Genomic DNA, 23,389 nt, shown 5'->3' on the forward strand with positions numbered 1-23,389 from the left:
GTTAACAAGTGTGTGAGAAAATAGTGTAACAGTTTAAGGCCAATGTTCCTCAACGTACAATTGCAAGGAATTTAGGGATTTCATCATCTACGGTCCATAATGTCATCAAAAGGTTCAGAAAATCTGGAGAAATCACTGCATGCAGGTTTTGGAGAAACATATGCTGCCATCCAAGTAACGTCTTTTTCTTGGACGCCCCTGCTTATTTCAGCAAGACAATGCCAAACCACATTCTGCACGTGTTACAACAGCGTGGCTTCGTAGTAAAAGAGTGCGGGTACTAGACTGGCCTGCCTGCAGTCCAGACCTGTCTCCCATTGAAAATGTGTGGCGCATTATGAAGCGTAAAATACGACAACTATTGAACAGCTGAAGCTGTACATCAAGCAAGAATGGGAAAGAATTCCACCTACTAAGCGTCAACTAACCCATCCCAAAAACATGCGTGGTAGGTTAATTGAAGACTCCAAATCTGTCCTGCGATTGGCTGCCAACCAGTTGAGGGTGCCAGCCAATCGCAGGGCATAAAACAAAACAAAACAAAATATCTTATATCCATGAGGCTACTTGTCTGTACACACATGCATGCACACACTCTCATTGCAATTCCGAAAGGACAGTGATGCCTGACCACTTGTAATGTTTCCTAACTAGACATACAGTGGAACTTCAATTGACTGGACTAATGGGGAAGGGGTGCCCTGCAACAGTTCAGGGTGTAGTCCGGCTTTCGCCCAAAGGCAGTTGGGATAGGCTCCGGCGACCCTAACCAGGATAAGCAGTGTTGACAATAGATGCACGAATGGGGATAGGGCTCATCTGTTAAAATGAAGCACTTTTTTTGTGGCCTAAAAACACTAGAAGCTCCGCTTTCTACAGACACCGTTGTATCCACAGTGAGCGCAAGCTGGAGTAACTTTGTTGCCTCTGGACAGTCTGAATCAAATCCTTTTTGGCCAAATAGCTGAGAAGCCGTCCAGGAGTTTTACATTCCTCACCGTTCGGGACCAAATGATGAGATAGGTAAGCCTTAAATCTTCCAAAACCAAAGAATCTATGCAAACTATGCACCAGCGTAGAAGAAAGGAACCAAAGTGAATCGGTGTGCTCTTGTGCGCCCCCTTAGTGTGATTGGCTGCCACAGAATTGTCCGAAATTGAACTGTGAGACAGAATGGCGCGTGCCACATTATAATCCCTCAAGGTGCAATTCAACAATAAAAGATCAATATTTCAGATGTATTCAGCTTGTGTACACGAATGTGTACTGTACATCATCATATTCTGGATGTATGTGAGATTTCATTGTAACCTTCTGTCAAACTACACAATACATTTTTCTGTTGAATTAAGATTATGTTTTGTATAAAATGTCAAAACGAATGAAAGAAATGTGAGGAAGGAATGAGGAACACCGCCTGCCCTCATCTGGTGCTGGGGACAAGATGAAGTGGGAGTCCCAGTAGTTCCCCTGGCCTCCTGCTGGAGGCGCTGTTGACTGAAGCGCAGTAGGACGCCATCTTGAGGAGATACCGAACGCAAGCCTCGGTTGGTGATGACTGACAACAATTTGAGCGCATCAGAATGAGATTACCGGATTTCAAGTGAACCCGAGTCACGTCGGCTTTGGGCTATAAATACTGGAGAGGGGCTAGAAGAGCTGTCGGACTAATGTTCGCCGTGCCGGGTTGTTTTTAAGAAGCAAAACGCGCTGTAGCCTGATGGCCGGCTAGCTGCCGTGTGGCCTGCTCGGGAGGAGGAAGGGTGGTGACGGCGCAAAATGCTCCACTACCCCTGACTCCCAACCCTGACGGCTATCCAAGACAGAGACTCGCTTCGAGTTGAACGACGAGCACAATGCACCTATAATTTTTCCAAGTTGTGAAATTTTCAGATTTTTTTTTTCTATTATTATTATTTTTTAAATTGTTTTTTTGCGGGGTGATTTTGAGGCTCCGTGAATGCCCGTGGCGCGTGCCCTGAATTCCCAGCCCGAGACATGTCATCCAACTGCACCAGCGCAGCGCCTGTCAGCGCTAGCAAAACCAAGACGAAAAAGAAGCATTTTATCGGGCAGAAAGTCAAATTGTTCCGAGCAAGCGAACCCATCCTCAGCGTTTTAATGTGGGGTGTGAATCACACGGTAACTTTTATTTTTATTATTATTATTTTAAATGTGTTTATGTTGACTCCCAAATAGTTGTGTTTATGTGGCCGGATTGATTTAGCTGGTTTGTTAGCCGCCTGTAGGATGTCTAAACCAGGTTGACGTGAGCGTAATTCCTCTACTTTATGGCTATTTTCGTTCGTAGTGTGATGGGTGTGTGCTTTCGGAGTGTTTCGATTTTCAGTTGTCAACCCGTTGCAGTGCAGTTTGGCTTCAGTGTCGCATGCGTGTGTCTTTGTGGAACCACCGTTCAGACGAGCATACAACATTAACGAGGTCGTCGTCATTCGGTTGCAAATTTGTACTCTTAAGCACGTCATAACTTTTGCCATGTGTGTTTATGGACAAGAGAGCTGGCGTCGAATGCGCAGGCATGGTGCGAGGGGAGTGACCGGCAGCTGGAGCAGCAGGTTTCTCATTTTCACTTCCGTTGCTATTGAAGGAAGTCTGTTTTTAGTAGACACTCTGGTGGTGCACCTATACATGCTTCATAGATCATGCAAGTTGCATCAATTATTCCAGCTTTTTCCAAAAATATAGATTTTATTTGTATTTTTATCCCCCCCATTCATTTTTGCGCATGTACCTTCCCTGTGGTCAGAGTTGTATTTAAAATGTTTCCCATTCATAATAACACAGTGAGAAATTGGTAAAGCACGTCCGTCTAACAGTTCTGAGGTTTTGGCCTTCCTGTATGGAGTTTGCGCGTTCTCCCATGCTTTACTTCGGCTTCCTTCCCCATTCCAAAAACATGCACGTTAGGTTACTTGAAGACCTTTTCAATTGGTGTGAATGACAATGTGTTTGTCTGTATGTTCCCGGCAATTGATGGGCGACAAGTCCAGCTCAGCTGCGACCCTAATGACAACTAGCGCTGTAGAAGATGGATGCATGGATGCCCCTTTCATGTGGCTAAATAAGTTAGCAAAAAAACCCCAAAAAAACCATTTGTTTTCAGCATCATTACCAACCCAACTATGTATGCACTGATACTGTATGTGGAAATCTAAATTTGAATGCTAATCCACTAAATTTTGTTGGCAGCTGTCAACCTCTTTGTTTTGTAAATTATTGCCACTTGACGGATTTGTTTGTTACATTATCAACCTCTGTTTAATTTTAACAACGGGGCTCTACCCTATAGTTAACTGCAAAGCAATTTTACAAAGGCTGCCTTGTTCCTCTTTATATACAGTACATTATTAGCCGCTATAGGAAGTAGTAGAGATCTTCTACTATCCAGCGTTGTTATTTAAAAAGGCCAAGTTCATGGATGTAGCACTTGTTTTATCTTGAAAGATTGTACAGGTGTTCCATATGTGCCCGGTGAACATGCATCACAATCACTTGCTGAGCCTATGAATTGCTAAATATCAATACCAAAGGTTGCAGCTTTTCTGATAAGCAATTCTTATTTTAAACAATGACAGGAGTCCGTGCAGGTCTGCCTGTTGATTGCAAGCAATGTGTATCAGTTAGTTTTTACTGCATCGCTGATATTCAGTGGATGAACTTTGGCAGTGGGTGTGTGGGTGCAGCTCATGGGCATTACTGATCTGTGGTGTAGGCAGGAAGCTATCAGACACGAGCTTTACTCCTCTCATCAGTAGTTGAATGCATTTTAATGCCTGAAGCTGAGAGACAGTCTTGTTGGTGTTAAGCTAAGCTTCTGGATAATGTCAGTACATTTTCAGGAAACTCTTGAGAACAGTTTTTTAATCTAATGGTGGCAAAAACAGGGTTGTTTGCATTTTATTACACGCTACAGCCACCCAGTTGCATTATTGTTTCAGAAAGTCACACGTGAATATGATTTGCTTTCAAATGGTGCAGCCCTCTTCCTTTTGTAGTCCTCCTCTGCTTCAGCAAGTGTTTTGAAAACAATGTTTCCACATAGTTGTACAGTTCATTTTACCGTTTTATCCATCCATCCATTTTCCGTACCGCTTATCCTCACTAGGGTGGTGGGGCATCCTGGATCCTATCCCAGCTGACTCTGGGTGAGAGGCAGGTTACACCCTGAACTGGTCGCTAGCCAATCGCAGGGCACATAAACAAACAACCATTCACACTCACATTCACACCTATGGGCAGTTTAGAGTCTATGCATGTTTTTGGAATGTTGGAGGAAACCAGAGTACCCGGAGAAAACCCACGCAGACATGGGGAGAACATGCGAACTCCAGACAGGGGAGGACGGATTTGAACCAGAAATGGATGACGTAGCATTTTTTGTTCTTTCTTTTTGCCGCATATGTTCTGTAATTCCACGAAAACAGGCTTTGTTTGTTGAATGACAGGCGGCACACCCTGGACTGGTCGCCAGCCAATCGCAGGGCACATGTAGACAAACAACCATTCCCACTCATGTTCATACCTATGGACAATTTACAATCTTCAATCAACGTAACATGCATGTTTTGGGAATGTGGGATGACACCGGGTTCCGTTCCCACTCAGTGACTGTGTGAATGTGAGTGCGAATGGTTGTCCGTGTCTATATGTGCCCTGCGACTGACTGCCAACCAGTTCAGGGTGTAGTCCGCCTTTCACCCGAAGTCAGCTGGGATACGCTCCAGCGCCCCGTGACCCTAACCACGATAAGCGGTGTTGAAGATGGATGGATGGATGGATGGATGACACTGGAGTCCCCAGAGAAAACTCAAGCAAGCACGAGGAGAACGTGCAAATTTGATACAGAAAGGCTGGAGCCAAGTTTCGAATCATGAACATCGGAACAGTTAGGCAGACGTGCTAACCAGTTAGGCCACTAAACTGCTGCTGGATTTGCAGAACATGTACGTTAAAAATCTGCTATGAGAAGGCTCATAAACTGCACAATTTGTGTTCTTTCTGTTCCATTCCCATTGTTGCACAAAAGGGACAATTCTCTGTTGATCAGCCAACAAACTACATCCCTATCTTTGGGGTCACTTTATGGTGACAGTTATCCATCCATCCATTTTCTGTACCACTTGTCCTCTGTTTTTCTTTATTACCTTTAATAATGGAAATACAAAAACATGTACCCAAATGTACTTTGGATGGAAAAAAAAGTTATTGTCCCCTGGGTAATGTTTGTGTAAACTGTAAGCTTGCTCTGCCATACTTTTTTTCAGTATTATAGAAAAGAGGTTCTAATTTGGCCTTTTGACCCCTTTTGGGCGGTGTGGCGTGTGCCCTGCAATCAGAGGTTTACCGGTTCATATCCGCGCCTGTCGTGCAACTTTTAATTTCGGCCTACACAAAAGATGTAATGAAAGTCTACAAGTCTCAATGCATACAAGTGCTAATCATGCAATTGTTGATTGGAAAATGTTCTGACGGCGAACCGTGTCCATACATGACGTGTATTTGCATATTAAGGCTTCTTTATACTCGTGCCGGCGGTGACCGCGCTGACGTCACTGCGCCTATCCGGCGCGCAGTTTGTCTTTATACTCGAGTGCAACCCACATGCGCTGTTTTGAAAATGTACTGTGTTTTCTGTGATAAAAAGCCACAAAATTAGCCAATATTATATGGAAGTCAACGGGACTTCTACAAACCAATGTTAATGCGCATGCGCCAGAATTAGGTAACAATGACTTTTCGTGAAGGCTCCCAGAGAACTTGTTTGATACAAAAGAGCAAATGATAATATTTTATGGGCAGATGAAACAAAAATATAACTTTTTTGGCAATGCACACAAACAGTATGTTTACAGATAGTGCAATGAAGCCTTTAAGGAAAGAACACCCTGCCAACAGTCAAGTATGGTGGAGGATCCATAATGCTTTGGGGCTGCTTTGCCTAATCTGGTACTGGAGGCCTTGACTGTATCACAAGTATCATGTAATAAGAAAATTATCAAGAGATTTCAAAGCGAAATGGCTTACCCAGTGTAACAAAACTTGTTTTTAGGCGAAGATCATGGAGCCATGGAATGGTTGAAAAGGAAAAAATGGACAGTTTTAAAATGGTCAGCAATCAGTCCTGATCTCAATCTAATTGAAAATCTTCGGGGGGAGCTGAGGAGAAAATCCCACCTGAGAAGTGCAAAAAGCTTATAGATGGATACAAGAAACGTTTGGAGGCTGTCACTGCCAAAGGGTGTGCAACCAAATATTGAGAAGTGCTGCCAATATCGCTGCACGTGCTGCTTTTTCTTTAAAATTACAACATCTAAGTTAAAAAAAAATCTTTCTTAAATTACTTTGGACCTCCAATACAAAGATCCTAATGACAAGTTTGGTACATTTCCATTTATTTCGGAAGATATACAGGTTATGCAAAAAATGAAGGGGCGCCAATAATGGTGAGCACAACTGTACATGTGTATGGAAAGATCATGGTTGTATTATGTGAAAATTCTTTGAGCTGAATTCATGGAACGACTGAACAAGATTTTTCTCAAGTCAGTGTTTGTGTACAATATCGCTGTTGTTAACAGCAGCTCGCTCTTAAGTTAATGATTGCTATTGGCCAACGCATGCAACTCAGTGATTAGGTTGCACTTATCTTGTAACGCGGTAATTTTTATGTTTCTTTAATTTCCATGTTATTCTTAATATTGAATATATATTCTCTCTTCCCATGTCTGATACATTGCTCTTTTCCGCCCTCAGATTAACGAGTTAAGTAATGTGCCTGTACCAGTAATGCTGATGCCAGACGATTTTAAAGCCTACAGTAAGATCAAAGTGGACAACCACCTATTTAACAAGTAGGTACATTGATGTTCCTGTGCTCTCATTGCCCGCGAAGGCACATTTGAAAAATTTTGTAATATGATTCTTGCTGTTTGTTTTCTCAAACACTTTAATACTGTTTCACTGGTTCTGCACGACATTGTCCGAGTGACTCATACTGACCCGTCTCATTTAAGGTTTTCTGTTACGCTTAGATTTTTTTTGTCTTTTGTAATCCTCAATTCTGTTGTTAGTAAACACCATCATACACATGTACAATCTCATGAAAACCTTCAGTGATACAATGCAATTAAAGGAGACAGGAGATGATATTCTTTTTTTTTTTTTCTCTACAATTTAAAAGTTCACTCACATGCCTGGGAAATGCTTTTGTCAAAATATCCCAGGGATCAAGAATTATCTTGTTTTGAGAGAGCCTCCCTGCCCCATGAATGTGAGCTAATGGTCACGCTGCCACATATACTGCTATGCCAATGGCGAGTCGTGTTTTCCTTACCAGAATGACTCGAGGCAAAGCTAAGGGTAGCTGCGTGTTAAGCCCAGAGTCTAAAAAGTGAATGTGAACTGCGATGCACACACGAGCACCCACTAAGACCGCATTGGGTTTGTGACTTCATCACCAAGCCTGAATTCAATTTATCAATGAGTATGTTGATGCGTGTATGTGGTGCATGCAGCGTAAACTTCGCCAAACACAAGTACCCACCAACATTAAGTATATTCAGCTAATCAGAAAGTAATGCTGTTTATCCAACAAAACTCAAAACAGCTCTGTTTTCTCTGTTTTCTGTGATTCAGCAATATGTTCGTACTTGAATTTGGAGATTTAGAACCTCAGAACATGCGTACAAATGGTCAACTTTTGAAAAAAAATCAAGCACCCGACATGTACTTTGTATTGAAACTACAGTTGTTTATAAAAACTGTATCTCTAACTGAAACTGGGAGTTTTCTAATGTGTTGATTAAATGTCCTAAATAGGGCAGCAGCTTTCAAATATTTTAATATTCGAGTATCCTACTTTTTATTTTTTGTATTTTAATTGAATAATGGAGTCTTTGGATCAATTATATTTTTGCTTAGTTAAAGAGCAATTATGAATCCACAAGAAAAACTCACTTAAAAATGAATGACCAATAATTTTTTCTTTTTTTAAAGAATCAACTGTTTTATTCCCTAAATTCAGGGTACTTGTTAAGCACTGTGAGATGTCTCAGCTTGACAATTAACTCTTTCCTGACATTAACAGGCAGCTACTGTATATACCAATAATATTGTAATGCCCTCAGAAGTGGTCAAGGAGGAAAGGAGTCACCAATGCACTTTCAGTCACTTTATTGAAGTCGCAGCAACACAAGAACATCACCAACTTATGAGCTGCTGTTGGCCACAACTCACTCCAACAGCATCTTATCCCAGATTGACTTTTCCTTATGCATACGTCACACTCCTCACCCCCGCCCGCCCAGACGTACACGCATAATTACTGATACGGTATCAAACACAATCAAACCGGGAAGGCTGGCAGGGTATGAGTTAAATAAGCGGATCCCAGAGGCAGAAAAAAACTCCGAGCATTTTTTTTGTTTTCAAAGTACTCAAAACATTTGAGTATTCGTTGCAGCCCTAGTCCTAAATAACCGTGAAATGGAGACTTATCACTTTTACCCTCGTTCCATTCAAGTGCGAGTATGTCCTTTGTGTATGTACAGTATGTGTGTATTGGCCATTGGTAGGCTGTTGGCAGTGGTCACTCAACGAGCTACAGGTTGCGTGAGTACATGCATTATCACATTTTGTATTTTGTCCAAGGCTTCAACGTTTTCGTATCAACCAAATACATGCTAAAAATATCAAACCACATTTCTCGAAATTTACAGTTGACAAACGACCGTCAAAAACATTAAAGGCAAGTCAATTATTCTTTCAAATCCCTATGATGATCAAAATTATTGTTATATTTGTATGTGATTGTACAAAATGTGATGTAAAGTGATCACCCACATTATTAGACCCGCCACTAACGTGGTTTGCTTGTGACGACTCCGACCGGCATACAGAAAATATATAAGCTCATATATTTTCTGTCACTAAATATCTAAGAGAACATCAAGAAAATCACATTAAAAAAAAATAATTTATGTGCATTTTCTTGAGTACAATAAGTATTTGTTCCCCTACCAACAATAAAGAATTTTGGCTTCCAAAGAGTAGTCCTCTCACTTTAAGAAAAAAACTGTTTTTGCTTTCTATGCATGTTTTGAGTGCCACATTCTCCAATTTAACTTTGGAATTAATTAAAAATTAACATCATTATTAGTAGTGATTCACCAAAATGAAAATATTTAAACGAAAACGGGGAACCCAAGGCTGAAAACCGAAAGGAATTTTAATGAGTATTATTACTGAAATAGCATTTATTGGTATGACTGCAGAGCTGTCAACCTATAGAAATTCACTTTCAGAACAGTTTGTCTGAATTTCCATATTTAAAAAATGTCAAGAATATTACTTACACTGTTATTGCAGTATATTATGTAATAGGATACAATTAATTCTACATACTGTTCATTTGCACAACAATCATTACTCTATAATCGTAATCGTCAAATTATGGCTTCAATATTTTTTATTTTAACATATTAATTGCATCAACCTTGTAATGGCGGACAGATTTGCAGCCAAACGTCTTCTCTTTGATGCTATTTTTATATTTCCTGTATCCAATATTGCTGCTGAAACAATGCAAGTTCCTCCATTGTGGGACTAATAAAGGTTATCTTATAAATATTTATAGACCCCCTTTCTCAAGTGACGTCTGGGGTGACGTACTAATTCATTTCCGGTTCCGTGTGGCTGCCTCGCGTTATTGTGTATTACAGTATTTTGTCTCTAGACATTTATTCATTTGCCTGTTATTTTGCTCTGTAAATTTGGTTACTGTCTGCTATAACGCTGTTCGAGCCAGACCTATGTGATGAGTACTGTATCACCCAATCACTTATTTCAATGTTTTGCGACGACATGTCACGATAACTTAGTAATTAGCCTGTCTTCTTCATCTTTTTCCTGTTAATTACTCCTCGTTCTCCCTTCGTGATAACAATACTTGTCGCAAGTGTAGCTTATTCGCTGCCATTCGTGACTTATGCTGTGTTGACACGGGATGCGAAGCGAACGTTCGCCTCTGCAGCTTGGCATCGTATTTAGCTGCTTTAGCTGTAGCAAGTTGGTAGCTGTTCAATGTGGATGGACGCGTTGTTTTTTTATTTTTTATGTTTTTTATATACAATGCCGGCCGCAGTTTTTACTTTACTGACAGCATACTGTTTCGATCGTTTTCATTTATTTTTTATTTTTGGTGATGAAAGTGTTTCGGTCCGAAACCATAAAGGCACTTTTGAGCCATTTTCAGCTGAAAATTTTAGGTAGCTGAAAATTTGGTGTATCACTACTTATCTCATTCACTGCCAGTCCTCCCTCCATGTTAACATGGATATTTGAATTCAACAGCCGTCAATTGCAGTGAATTGTATGTTGTCAGTTTCTGTGTTTAGCAAGCTCTTCTGATGATACCAACCTTTTGAAAATAGGATAAAGTTTAAGAAAGTTATGAATGTTTTGGGGCCATCTTTTGCAACTTGAAACCTTTTGGTTTTTTTTGCCCAGATGCATCAAATGGATGCCCTATAATAGGGAATTTGGGGTGCAGTTTATGCAGATTGCAGCTCAGCGGGCACAAGCCCATCATTCGGAATGAGCTCTGATTCACTAACATACGCACAGTTGTCAGAAGAAAATTGGCCGGTACACACGTGTCATGAATCTGATGGAGACTTTGCGTCGAGGCTCGACTTGTCCCCAGAGTAAGAACATTTCTAGCCATTTATTAGTGAATGGGGGTCTATGTTGTCTGGTCATGGCGTAAAAGTCGAAGATTTTTTTTTCACAGCCTAGCTTCTATGTCAGTGTGGAAAAAGTGGATACAGGGGCAGTTTTTATGTAAATTCCTTGCGCTGTCAGGTCACAATCCAGTGAAATTTAGAACTACTCGCTCAGACACATTGTTCAGAAATGGAGAGCTAACAAAAGATTTATTAGGTTGTAAAATTTCACACTTAACCCAACCACTTGTACATACATAACCAATTAAGAAGTCAATTTTATACAATGTGTGTATGTAAAAGGTGTACAGTGAATGTACTTGTCCCCTTCCAGTGTGACGGAAGTGTCATGAAAGTGTTGTATGTCCTTTTGCATGGGATGTTAGCAAAAGGATGCTGTGATATTCCCACCCAAAAGGAACAAATGCATTTGTAAAAAGAATCTTAACATTGTGCAGGAGTCAGACAAAACGAGCAAGCATAACATTGCTTGACTGTGTGACTCTCCCTTGTCAGAGAAAACCTTCCTAGTCGCTTTAAGTTCAAAGAATATTGTCCCATGGTGTTCCGAAACCTGCGGGAGAGGTTTTGCATCGATGACCAAGACTACCAGGTAAGCTCATAGTGACAACTAGTAGTATTGTAATTGGATGAGCTCCTGCGTATATCAGAGAGGTTTTTAAGGAATCCTGTTGTTCTCTCTCGCAGAACTCTCTTACACGGAGTGCTCCCCTCAACAGCGACTCTCAGGGTCGCTTTGGCAGTCGCTTCCTCTCCAGCTACGACCATCGATTTGTTATCAAAACTGTGTCCAGTGAGGACATCGCTGAGATGCACAACATCCTAAAAAAATACCACCAGGTAGAATGCTTGCAGTTAAATTTTGTTGACTCACATTTCCTCCAACTCCATGTTTGAATGCAGTCAAGGAGAAACCATTACATTTCCTAACTTCTGAACATGCCTTTAAATAATGCAGCACTGGGGAGAAGAATAACTTTTTTCTGTATCTTTAACAACATCCTTGGTTTCTCACTGCCACTCTTTGTGTCTCTATCTTTCCTCTCCACTCTTCATTATCCACAGTTTATAGTGGAGTGTCACGGCAACACGCTGCTCCCTCAATTTCTGGGTATGTACAGGCTAACTGTGGACGGGGTGGAGACGTACATGGTAGTGACCCGGAATGTATTCAGCCATCGCCTCACTGTCCATCGCAAATACGACCTGAAGGTATTTTGGCTCGTGTGCTCGTGTGTCTGACTGTTACGTCTCTGATTTCTAACACAAGCTAATGCAGCAGCAGTGCGCACAGTGATGGGTCAGCCACATATAGTAGCAAGTATATGCTATGCGTGGGTCACAAACCTGCCAGCGCAGCACAACGTGCACCCATGAGGACAGACAAATAGATAGTGTAGATACATATCAGTTACGTCCCTCTTCCACATCACGGTAACAATTACTGGTCGCCCAAGCTGATTCGCCATTGAGGCCTTCTTATTGAGTTTTCAAGTTTAGCATTAAGATGTGTAGGATAAGCTAACGTCTTCGTTCTTTGCCGTTCTGCAAGCGCTGTCTGTTTAGATCACAGATATAAAACACGTTTGATAATTAGTTTTCCGCGTGAGCCTAATCAAAGGACTGTTATTTAACAAGGCTCGAATTAAGCAGTCTTGCATCGCAGTTTGCGAGTTCAAATTTGCATGTTGCACTTCAAAACACTGTGAATCATAGTTTTACCGCAGAGAAGGTCGCGGAGTCTGATGCATGCAGGGGCGTATGTGACACAACACGCTTACGTCACCGATGTGTGGGAACTCGGACGCGGAAGTGAAGCTATTCGGTTGAAGGCGCCAAATTGAGAAGAGGAAAAAAAGAGAGAAAATGGCGAAAGCTTGGGAGCACCCGTTCGTTGTAACATGGACGTTTCTCTCCACCGAAGAATCGTAGGACCCGAGAGAAGAAGATGAAAGTAACAAGCGCAAATCAGTGAGAATAACATTAGTCTACCTTACTAACGTAACATTAGGCATGTGGAGGGTCTGTGTTAATGATGAGTATCGTCGAATGTGGGGCTTGTTTATTACTAAGGCGACAAGTACAGTATAATGCTACCATAGCAACCATAACGTTACATACAGGGTGCTTAAATGCAGTCACTGTGTCACATATGGCCAGTATACTACCATCTGATGATCTGTAAGTGGCACAACTTTGAGTCAAGTAGGTGAAAAACGTGGCAAATGTGGCCAGGGAGTTAGAAGAGCAAAATGGGTCATGTACCCAAACAGAGGAGGGTTTTAATCCAGTCAAGTGGAGGAAATATTTGTTTTCGCTCGAGGTTTCTTCATTTTAGTTTGAACAAATTGAACACTTCCAAAATTTGTAGGAGTACAAAGAATATTTCTTGTACCTAGTCAGCTGGTCTAAGCTCATAAATGCACAGCCTTGAACCTAATTTTTGAATGTCACAAAATGCTAAAATGCTAGCTGCTTAAGTGAAGATGCACAAAGGCTGTTAATGTTTTTTTTTTTTAATTAATGCCTCATCTTTTATGCATGATGTGAATTTAAGAAATGCAAACTTGATATAAAAAAAAATTAGTTGTACATTATTAAGTGAAAGGTCTTATTTTCTTATGTATTCATCATTGCTCTTTAACCAGGCAAAAATAGTTGCTCCAAATACTAGATTGTTCGATAGAGTTTTTAGTAGGATTATCGAGTACTGAAATATTCGCTAGGTGAAGCCCTACATTCAACTCGGTCGTTATATTGTTGTATTTTTATTGTTTAATTAAACCTTTGCTTTGGTTCCATGTGCGTTGTTGTTCCTCAAACTTTGAAAGTTGCGCCTCGAATGAAAAAAATCCCATCCGGGCCTGTTTTGTGCTCGTTGTCGGAGCCATAAATCCTTATGGACTGGAGCAAGCTGCCGCCTTCCCTTTAGCCCGCTGCTACTTAGCCTGCTGGCTACCTAGCCGCTCTAGCTTCATGCTGTGTTGGATATACTTTCTTCCATTAAATCTGCTGCTGTGTCCCGGTGCCCCTCTCCGGCAATCTGCTTTCATGGTGGCGCTTCCATGGTATCCATGCAGCTCATTGGAAAGCTCGGCTAAATGCAAGCGGCCTTCAGCAGAGAGCTAATTTTTTTCGCGTGTTTAACCCCCCCCCCCCAATTTTGATTTACTATTCCATCTGAATCCTCACACCTTTTTGTCCTGTTCAGCTGTTAGGTCAAGCAGAATGGACGATCTGTATCCCTTTTATGCCGGAATAGTTTTACTGTGTCACAGTGGAGTTTTTAAGTTGCCGCTGTGGTTTCTTCGTATTATAATGGATATTTATTGAGAATCAGAGTCGATCAGTCGAACAGAACAAAGTTTCTAGAGGGGAGTGAGAAAAGAAGACAAAAGACAGCACGAACTGTAAACAAGATGAGAAAAGTATATCCTTATAGATCTAGAACAATGACACATTAGATATGAGTGTTGTATGGGGCAGTAGTGCTACACCCTGTGAGGGAAAGACAGGACAAGATAGGACAGGAGAAGAAGCATGCAGGACAAGGGTCGTGAACCCGGGTGTACAACTGAAGGGTGGTGGGAGTGACTATGTAAATGATAAAAGTCTATAGGACGAGAGTGTGAGGGAGGGGATACCCAAGCAATTTGCATATTCATGAGTTGTTTGTCGCAATAAGTGAGTGGCCCCACACCCAGTGAAAGAGTCCCAGGGGTGTGTGCCTGCGGACACATCCAAGTGAATTGACACCGTTTCGCATGTACAATGACTGACAGAAGTGTCCTGTAATTGCTGTGCCTGAGGACCCCACCCAATCGATCGAGAGGCGGGATCGGGCCCGGGAGTCCACCCGAGAGACCACTCATTACCTTACCTTGACCCTGTTGCAAAAGTATGGAGCATCCTTAAAAGATCTACAGTACGAGGGTAGATGGCGGTATCCTCCAAACCGCAACTCTGGGAGGCAGTTCTTGTATTTTCAAATGAGATACAGCCAGAAACTATACATGGAATTACAAGTTCAATGAATGAGAGAGGCAAATTAATTTCAGACAGGTTCGTACCTTATATTTCTGTCAGGCTCGACAGCCAATATGACAGATTTTTGTGAGTTCAGCAACAGTATGCACTGTTGTACATAACAATTTGTAACAACATATTATATTTTCAGTAATTTATGCCTCAAAAACACTGTTGTCATTATGGTGGTTTTAAATACTAAATAAAATAATCAATTCAGCTAATAATTGATTATGTCCATCACTAATACACAACGCTGACGTCTTCACAGTCTTGTTTGACATTCTAATCTGTTTATGGTCAATAAAACGTTCCTAAAGCAAGAAACCAAATGATGGACAAAGACTTCTGCGCAGTACTGTATTTTTCCCTGTCAATCTTTTTCCTCGTTTTCTCATTTGCTCCACTGCCAGTAGTTGTGAACATTGTAGCCCACTCCCAGCTAAGAATTGATTTCATGGCAGTTATGCCTTTTCACCTGCCAAATATTCTTTGGAGAAAGTCTGATATGAACCCATCCATCTTACGTCTTGTGTATCATCTGTTTCTGTCATTTCTATTTATACCGATAATTCTTCTTTTAGGGTTCCACAGTCGCAAGGGAAGCGAGCGACAAGGAAAAGGTACATTTTATTCTTATCAGCAAGATAAAAATAAGTGGAATAAATTAGTTTACTGTTGATCTATTTTAGAGCGCAGCTTATTTTAATCAGGGATGTGTTGTGTGCGGACAAACTAGAATTCACTGATGTTTGTCTAAGCCAGTAGTTAAGGAACACTCTGAATGCCCTCTTGTTGTCCACTCTCCTTAGGCGAAAGAGCTCCCCACTTTGAAAGATAACGACTTCCTGAATGAAGGCCAAAAGCTGCAAATAGGAGACGACAACAAGAAGTACTTTTTGGAGAAGCTAAAACATGATGTTGAGGTAATACTTTGTTTGAAGTGTATCTGACTTTAACAGTTTCCTCTGTGTGAAGCAAGAGTTTGTGAAACATTGAAGGAAGGAGAGCTTTAGTTCTCAGTGTATCTATGAAACGTGACTGAACTACAGCTGTACAAAGTGGAATGTTGTGTTTCAGTTCTTGGCCACTCTCAAGATCATGGATTACAGTCTTCTAGTGGGGATCCACGACGTGGACCGAGCAGAACAGGAGGAGATGGATGTGGAGGCTGGTGCAGATGAGGAAGAGTATGAGAATGACGGGATGTGTGGAGGCGTGCTCACTGGTTCCTTTGGCACACCACCTGACAGCCCAGGAAACCCTCTTAACTGTGGATTCTTTGGGCCCGGGGACTTTGACCCCTCTGTTGATGTTTACGCAATCAAGAGCCATGACAGTGAGTCTTTAAGTCTTTAAGATGTCTGTGCTGTTCTCCTTTTTGCTCATGCATGTCATTTACTCTTAATTCACATTTGTTGATGTACTGTAAACATGCATTTCATTTTTTGTTTACCCACTGAGCTAATTCATCATTATGAAAGTAGAACCAATCTATCAGTTACTTCTTGTTAAATCAAATATCAGCACAAATCAGCAAAATGACAAAATGACGCAACACCTAAAACCTCCCAGGAAAAACTCAATTACCATGTCAGAATTTGATAGTTGATCAAAAAACTGTAAACGAAACTGTTCAGCAGCTGAAACCATCAACTAGCTATCTTTGACTCAATACCAGCTGACTTTCTCAAAACTATTGTGAAGTTGCAGCTAACTGATTTGCAGCAAGTAATGAATTGCTCACTTGAGTCCGGTGAGTTTCCCAAACCACTAAAACTAGCTGCGATTAAGCCACTTCAAAAAAAGAGAATGCGGAATGTTTGCATGTTAGCAAACTATAAACCCATCTCAAACCTCCCGTTCAAAGCCAAGAAAGTGTTTTTTAATCATCTCTGCAATTTCTTGAACTTAAGGACACATTTGTCAGGTTTCTGACCATATCACAGTACAGAATCAGCTCTTGTTAAATTTCTAAATTATATAAGGTTGAACACTTGACTGAGAGATATCAGTTCTAGTCTTATTGGATACAGGAGATTGTATGTATGTATTGTTGAACAGGTTGGAACCTTGGGTAGGTTGAACAGGTAGGTTAAATGGTTCAGGTCCTTCTTGGAGGAAAGGAGTTATTGGCATTTGACCATTGGAAAATGTGAAAATTTGAATCTAATCGAATATCTATGACCTATGGGGTTCTTCAAGGGTCAGTTGTTGGGCCCCTTTTATTCAGCCTGTATATGCTACCCTTGGGTCAAATGCTTCAGAACTTTGACTATCGGTAGCTATGCAAATGAACACACAGTTCTATCTAGCACTGTCCCCAAATTATTACAATTCAATTGAAGTGTTGTGTCACTGTGTGAAACAAATAACTGGATGAACCAACGTCCTTCAGTTAAACCACAAATAAAACGAGTTAGTAGTTTTCTGTAGTTTGTTTTTAAGTGTCTTTAGTACTTTTTTTAAATGCTGTTACTTTTAATGACTGTATGTAAAGCATATTGAGTTACTTGGTGTATGAAATGCGCGGTGTAAATAAAGCTGCCTTGCCTTGTGCTAGGTGCTGTCAAAAAGGAGGTGTACTTCATGGCGATCATCGACATCCTCACACATTATGATGCGAAGAAAAAAGCTGCACATGCTGCCAAAACTGTGAAACACGGGGTGAGTGACATAACTTTGCAATTGACTTTGTGACGGGCATGATTGATTGATTTTTACCTGTAACCGTGTAGTGGTTACGCCAGCTGACATATACTAGCATTTGGCCATTTACTTAAATGTCCAACGCTAATTTGCACCACCGGCCACAATGGCCTTCAAATGATCGAGTGGTGACTAGGAATAAAATGGTTACAATTTCCGATAAACCGTGATACCATATTTCAAATACTTAGTAAAAATGTAAAACGGTAATACTATCTTGAATAGTGGACTTAGCATAATGTGCTTTGCTGTGTGCACGGAGAGAGCGAGCGAGCATGAGTGTGGGAGCAAGTGGCGCTGAGCTAACTACAGCAGGAGGAACATGATGTGAACCCTTTGGAATTTCCATCCATCCATTTTCTGTCCCGCTTATCCTCACTATTTTTGCATAAATTAGTAATCAAATATGGTCTGATCTGCATCTAAATCCCAAGAATAAACGGAGTCTGCTTGAACTATTACCACACAAAAAAATGTATTCTTTCATATTTTTATTGAACATAACGTAAACATTAACGGGATGGAGGAAAAATGAAATCAAACCTTGCGGGGCTCTACACTAACTTTTGCACTGATAGGACTTGTGCGAGCAACTTTTTCAGTTGGTAATTAATATTTTCCTCAACTCGCTGTGTGCACCAATGTTAAAAACAAATCGCTGTACAAAGGCTACCTCAATCTCTACCTACCCGTCTCCTCCAATAGGCCTCCAATGTCCTTAACAACCCACCCCCGACACCCACATCCAATCGCATTCAGGTATGTTCAAGGTACAATCAGAATTTGTACTGCTCTAATAACAACTCCTGTAACAAACTGTAGGATTTCTACTTGCTAATAGTATAAAATAAAACAAAAGGACCAGGCAATGGTTTTCAACAATGTATCTTAGCGAAACTTCAGTTGTGTTATGTGGACTGTTGTCGCAAGTTATACAGGTTCTGACTGTTCCTAAAGGTGTCAGTGAGTTGGGGAGTGGGACAGTGCGTGCTCGTGTGCACGTCTCTGCTCAAGCTCTGCTCACTGTTGGCTCAGCCGGCAAGACGGGAGGAGAGATGGCAGTTGGATTGTTTCTTTGACACATTCAGCGTTCATTTTGACAATAAAGAGGTTATTCATAGACTATGGGTTGCCTGTGTCATTGTGTAAGCAGACGCTGCGGTAGCTTGTCTTGTTACTGTTACGAGAGCGCGTTTGGTGGTGAGGATTTTCAGCACGTCAGCTAGCGTTATCAGTTTTCAGACGGGCGCGCATACAGACACAGTATTTCCCCTACACAGGCTTTACTTACCATGCCGCCTAAGTAAATTGACAGCCGGCCAAGATTATCAAACTAGAATTGCCCCCCCCCCCCCCCACCCACCCATAAAAAAACCAAAACACACATGATCATACAGTACAGAAAGAAAAAGCTCCACTCTGTCTGCCTCACAGCTCTGACCAGTTATTAGCCAGGCTAGCTAGCTAGCGTCTCTAGTCGCTAGATTATTACGTCTGATGATGCATACAAAACGCTAGCAACAATGTTTTTTTTTTTTTTTTTTTTTTTTTATAAACCTGTCCTGTTCAGCTGCATGGCCTTGCAGAATGGTGAATCTGTATGCCTTTGCCTTCCTAACCACGCCGAGGACAAACTAATCGTCAGATTTACATCAAACTTCACGGAAAACAAGAATAACAGTAGTTCATCACGTCAATATCCAATGAATGTGTGATTTTTGGATGCCGAAATTTTGATTTGGATCATTTGTTTCTCTTTCTGTGAAGCGTCTTCAAAACATGTCATGTGAAAACGGCCAGTGGCGCGAAAAGGTTTGGGGACCGCTTTTATTTTATGTCAGTGCAATGTAAATAGTAACAATTGTAATGCCTTTGATTTGAGTTGAGTTATGATGTACTTTATTGCCAGAGAACTAAAGGACAAGCAGAAACATTGCACTTTCTCCGTCGCATCACATTGCTCGCTCTCCCGCCCATTCAATGGATCTGAGCATTAGATGAGTGGAAGTGATGCGATGGCAACGTCACCCCCAAGGATGTATGCGCTTGTTGCATTTCTGCCCCGACAAATGGACATAAAGATGCCTGTGATACTAGTTAGATGTGGTGTTTTCAACTAGCTGAACACCCTGTTCATTTAGTCATCTGCAGAGAGCACCATTAGGGAGGACCTTTATTTGTCATGTTACCATGTTTTCACAAATAAAGACTCTAAATACTGTATATGAGTTAGAATTATATTTAATAATAAGTCGTAATAATGGGCGCACGGTGTATATTGGTTAGCACGTCTGCCCGCTGGATTCAAACCTTGACACAGGCCTTCCTCGTGAGGAAGTCACACCTTCTCTGCGACCTTGTGCGGGTTTTCACCGGGTACTCCAGCTTCTTCCTAAATTCCCAAACCGCATGGTCTTAAGTTTGCTTTTGGTGCATTTGGTCATCATTCTCATTCTGTGGCTTCTGTTTCCCAGGCGGGGGCTGAGATCTCCACGGTGAACCCAGAGCAGTACTCCAAGCGCTTCTATGAGTTCATGTCCAATATCTTGTCATAGACTCTTCTCCACTCTGCCTGCCCAGCCAGTCAGTCACACAAGTGTACACACAAATTAGTCCACCCGACTCCCCTGCGTAGGACAGTCTCTCTCGTCCTCACCCTCTTCAATGGTTCCATGGTTAGGTCAAGTTATGTTTTGAGGCTGTTACAAAACCCCCAACACAAATAAACAAGCCCCTCCCTAATTTTGGAAAGAAAATCCTTTGTTTCGATGAATTTTAATTTTAATTGTTGCGCCTCTGTTTCCCAGTCCGACTCTGCTACCTTAGCCCTCCTCTTGCCAGCACAGGAACTGTCTCACTGATGCCTTGAACTCGTGTGTCCGCTTCAGCAGTCTCTTTAGCACCGTCTTCTCACTTTCTATTCATGCTGTTATTCCTTTGATTTGCATTACACGCTTACATGTACACAAACACAGTCAGATTGCATGATGTACTCTTTACAGTCTTCTCTTTTAGTATCAACAAAAGAAAAACAAACCTACTGCTGACAATTTGGAAAAACCGGACATAAATTTTCATATTGATGATGTATTACAATAAGTAATTGAATGCAGTTTTTAACAAATGCATGGCTGACGTGCACATGAGAATCCACTAGCAAGTTTTTAACATCAAACCACTGAATTTAACATCTGAGTGTTACAATGAAAACAGGAAAAAAAACTGGTGTTGGAATGTTATGTTGCCATAGTGTTTTTTTTTTTTTATATTTTGTAATATTAAACATAAGCTTGGTGAAGGTTGGTCAAAGATTCATTGAAAAAAAGGGGAATTCAGCAGCAAATACATGTTCTATCACAATAAAAATCATTTTTTTTATATCTTGTTTACATTGATGTAGCAATTTTGTGTTTGTATACAGTATTGTTTTGTTACCGACAGACATTAGAAAAGAAAAGGTTACTTGAAAACGATTCATTGCATATTAAAGGGAGTTTTATCTTGCGTCCGATTATTTCTTTATGAGCCTGAATGGTCGGAATGTTGCATGTGTACAGTGGGAGGAACCCATGGGCATAATAAATTCTTACATCATAGCAGGGGCGGGCGGTGAGTTTGGGACCTGGGGCCTCATGTACAAAGACTTGCGTGGATTTCCTACTAAAACAAGGCGTACGCTCAAATCAAGAAAACGGCGTACGCACAAAAATATCCAGATGTATGAATCTGTGCGTACGCATGAATCCAAGCACATTTCCTTCGTACATTCCAATCAACGTGGAAATGAGCGCCTTGATCAATTAATAGGCGTCCTCACAAATATCAGTGGTTCATTAAATACACTGGTTAACAAATGAATTCTGAGTCCTTGCCTCAATTACATTGTTGAAATCAAATGTTGCCGGGCGTTAATTGTTCATTAGTGCTAATTGTTCATGTGTCGCTGATGTGTGGATTTATGATAACAGTTTCCCATCATCACCTCTTTAAGTGTCGCCAAATCACCAAAAGCTGCAGAAAAGTGCGCACGCCAGCCATGCAGTTGGCGTGAGGCACCGCACATTTCCACGTTCATTTCACTCGATACAGCTGAACTTTGCCGTGAAAAAGCCCATGTGCCACGTTTTCGTGCATGAGGCCCCAGGTCATTTCGTGACCTAATCCACCTCTTAATAACACCATCCAGGGACGGCGTCACAGTGGGGCTTGGGGGCGCTATAGCGCCGTCAGAAATCTTTTTTTTTTTTTTTTTTTTATCTCAGTAACTCAATTCAAAAAGTCAAACTAGTATCCTGTGCTACTCCGGTTTCCTCCCGCATCCCCAAAAACATGCATGGTAGGTTAACTGAAGACTAAATTGCCCGTAGGTGTGAACCTTGAGCGCGAAAGGTTGTTTGTTTATATGTGGCCTACGATTGGCTGGTGACCAATTCAGGGTGTCGCCCGCAGTCAGTTGGGATAGGCTCTAGCAGGCCCGCGAACCTCGTGAGGATAAGCGATACAGAAGATGAAGATGAGTATCTTGCAATAAACACAGGCCAATTCCTACTTCATTTCTTTTGTTAAATTTTTATTTTTTTTACGTGATATGCAAATTTATTGAGATGGTGAATTTTGGGTTACTGTTGTAGATAGCTATAATCATCCAAATTATAAACAATAAAACAATGAAATTCCACTTATCTAGTCATTGACAGGAGCCTTGTCGCATTAGGACATCATAATTTAAAGTGGCATAAAACTTTTATTGAATTTTTACAGTAAAGGCTTTATTTTAATGTCAAGTGCATTTACATTAATAACTGGGTGTAAAATGAAACAATCAAAATGTGTCCTGATGGTCTCACCTTGGTAAAGCCAATGTCTGCTTTTTCCAGAACAATCACAGAATAGCGTTTCACCTGGGTCAACTACTGTAATCAGCACATTCCCCAGGTGTGTATAAAAAGAACCCAAGCGCACCAGCCCTTCATGTGAAGTGCAACGTGACCCCTCACAACATGCCAAAGATTCAACCACAGAACAAAGTCCTGATCATCAAGACTCTGAAGACATCTTTAATGTATCCAAATGTCAAGTGGAGAGGAGAAAACAAACATAAAACAATCGTCTCATATTTGCCAAGTCCCACAGCCTGCAGAAAAATGGACAGTGGAAATCTGACAAAAGATTGTTTTTTTCTGATGAGTCATCTATTGAACTGAAATCCCAGTCACCACAAATGCTGCCAAAGACCTGATGGAACACATACGGACCCAAGATTCATGCAGAAAATAGTCAAGTTTGGTGGGGGGAAAATCATCGTTTGGGATTGCATCCAGTAGTGGCATCTGAGAGATGTGCAGCATGGATGGCAACATCGACAGCCTGAAGTATCAAGAAATTCTTGTTGCCCATTACATTCCAAACCACAGGAGAGGGCTAATTCTTCAGCCAGATGGCACTCCTTCTCAATCGTCAGCCTCCATATCAAAATTGCTAAAAGCCAAGAAGATGAAGGTGCTCCAGAATTGGCCAGCTCAGTCACCAAACATAAAACATCTTTGGACACGTATGCGATAAGATGAAGCAGCAGGCTTGGGAGATGAAACCAAAGATTCTTGATGAATTCTGCGAGTCCTGGAAGACTGCGCTCCACAAGACTTACTGAGATGTAATTTCAGTCATGGCTGATGCGTTGCGATGAATACACTCCTCCAAGCTCAGGGGAGTCTTACACAATGTTTTCCAAAGCACCATCACCTTATTTTTTAATATGATTGAAGCATGCTTTAGTATTCGAAATGAAGTATAATTTCTGTGTGCGACTTTTGTCTGGGTATAATTTGACCTGTTTGACCTAATAAAATAATGAGTGATACAAAACTTTTATTTTGGAATTATATGCATTA

General features: G+C 41.2%; 1 protein-coding gene across 6 annotated transcripts; it reads left to right on the top strand.

Moving 5' to 3' along the window:
• Positions 1-1,479: 1,479 nt before the first annotated feature.
• LOC133477447 (phosphatidylinositol 5-phosphate 4-kinase type-2 beta) lies at positions 1,480-23,363 on the top strand. Of its 6 annotated transcripts, XM_061772217.1 has the most exons (12): positions 1,482-2,142; positions 6,775-6,872; positions 11,259-11,355; positions 11,451-11,603; positions 11,829-11,975; positions 15,374-15,412; positions 15,602-15,715; positions 15,870-16,128; positions 17,353-17,456; positions 18,204-18,257; positions 19,266-19,310; positions 19,408-19,951. In XM_061772217.1, exons 1-12 carry the CDS (start codon positions 1,999-2,001, stop codon positions 19,486-19,488), a joined length of 1,335 nt encoding a protein of 444 aa, XP_061628201.1. In that variant the 5' UTR covers positions 1,482-1,998; the 3' UTR covers positions 19,489-19,951. The 6 variants fall into 6 exon arrangements, with proteins under 6 accessions (XP_061628200.1, XP_061628201.1, XP_061628203.1 ...); XM_061772216.1 differs by lacking the exons at positions 19,266-19,310; positions 19,408-19,951 and adding an exon at positions 18,456-18,832 and having other exon boundaries at positions 1,480-2,142; XM_061772219.1 differs by lacking the exons at positions 19,266-19,310; positions 19,408-19,951 and adding an exon at positions 22,376-23,363 and having other exon boundaries at positions 1,484-2,142.
• The last annotated feature ends 26 nt before the right edge of the window (positions 23,364-23,389 follow it).

The sequence above is a fragment of the Phyllopteryx taeniolatus genome, chromosome 4, assembly GCF_024500385.1.
Source record: "Phyllopteryx taeniolatus isolate TA_2022b chromosome 4, UOR_Ptae_1.2, whole genome shotgun sequence".
Lineage (NCBI taxonomy): Eukaryota > Metazoa > Chordata > Actinopteri > Syngnathiformes > Syngnathidae > Phyllopteryx > Phyllopteryx taeniolatus.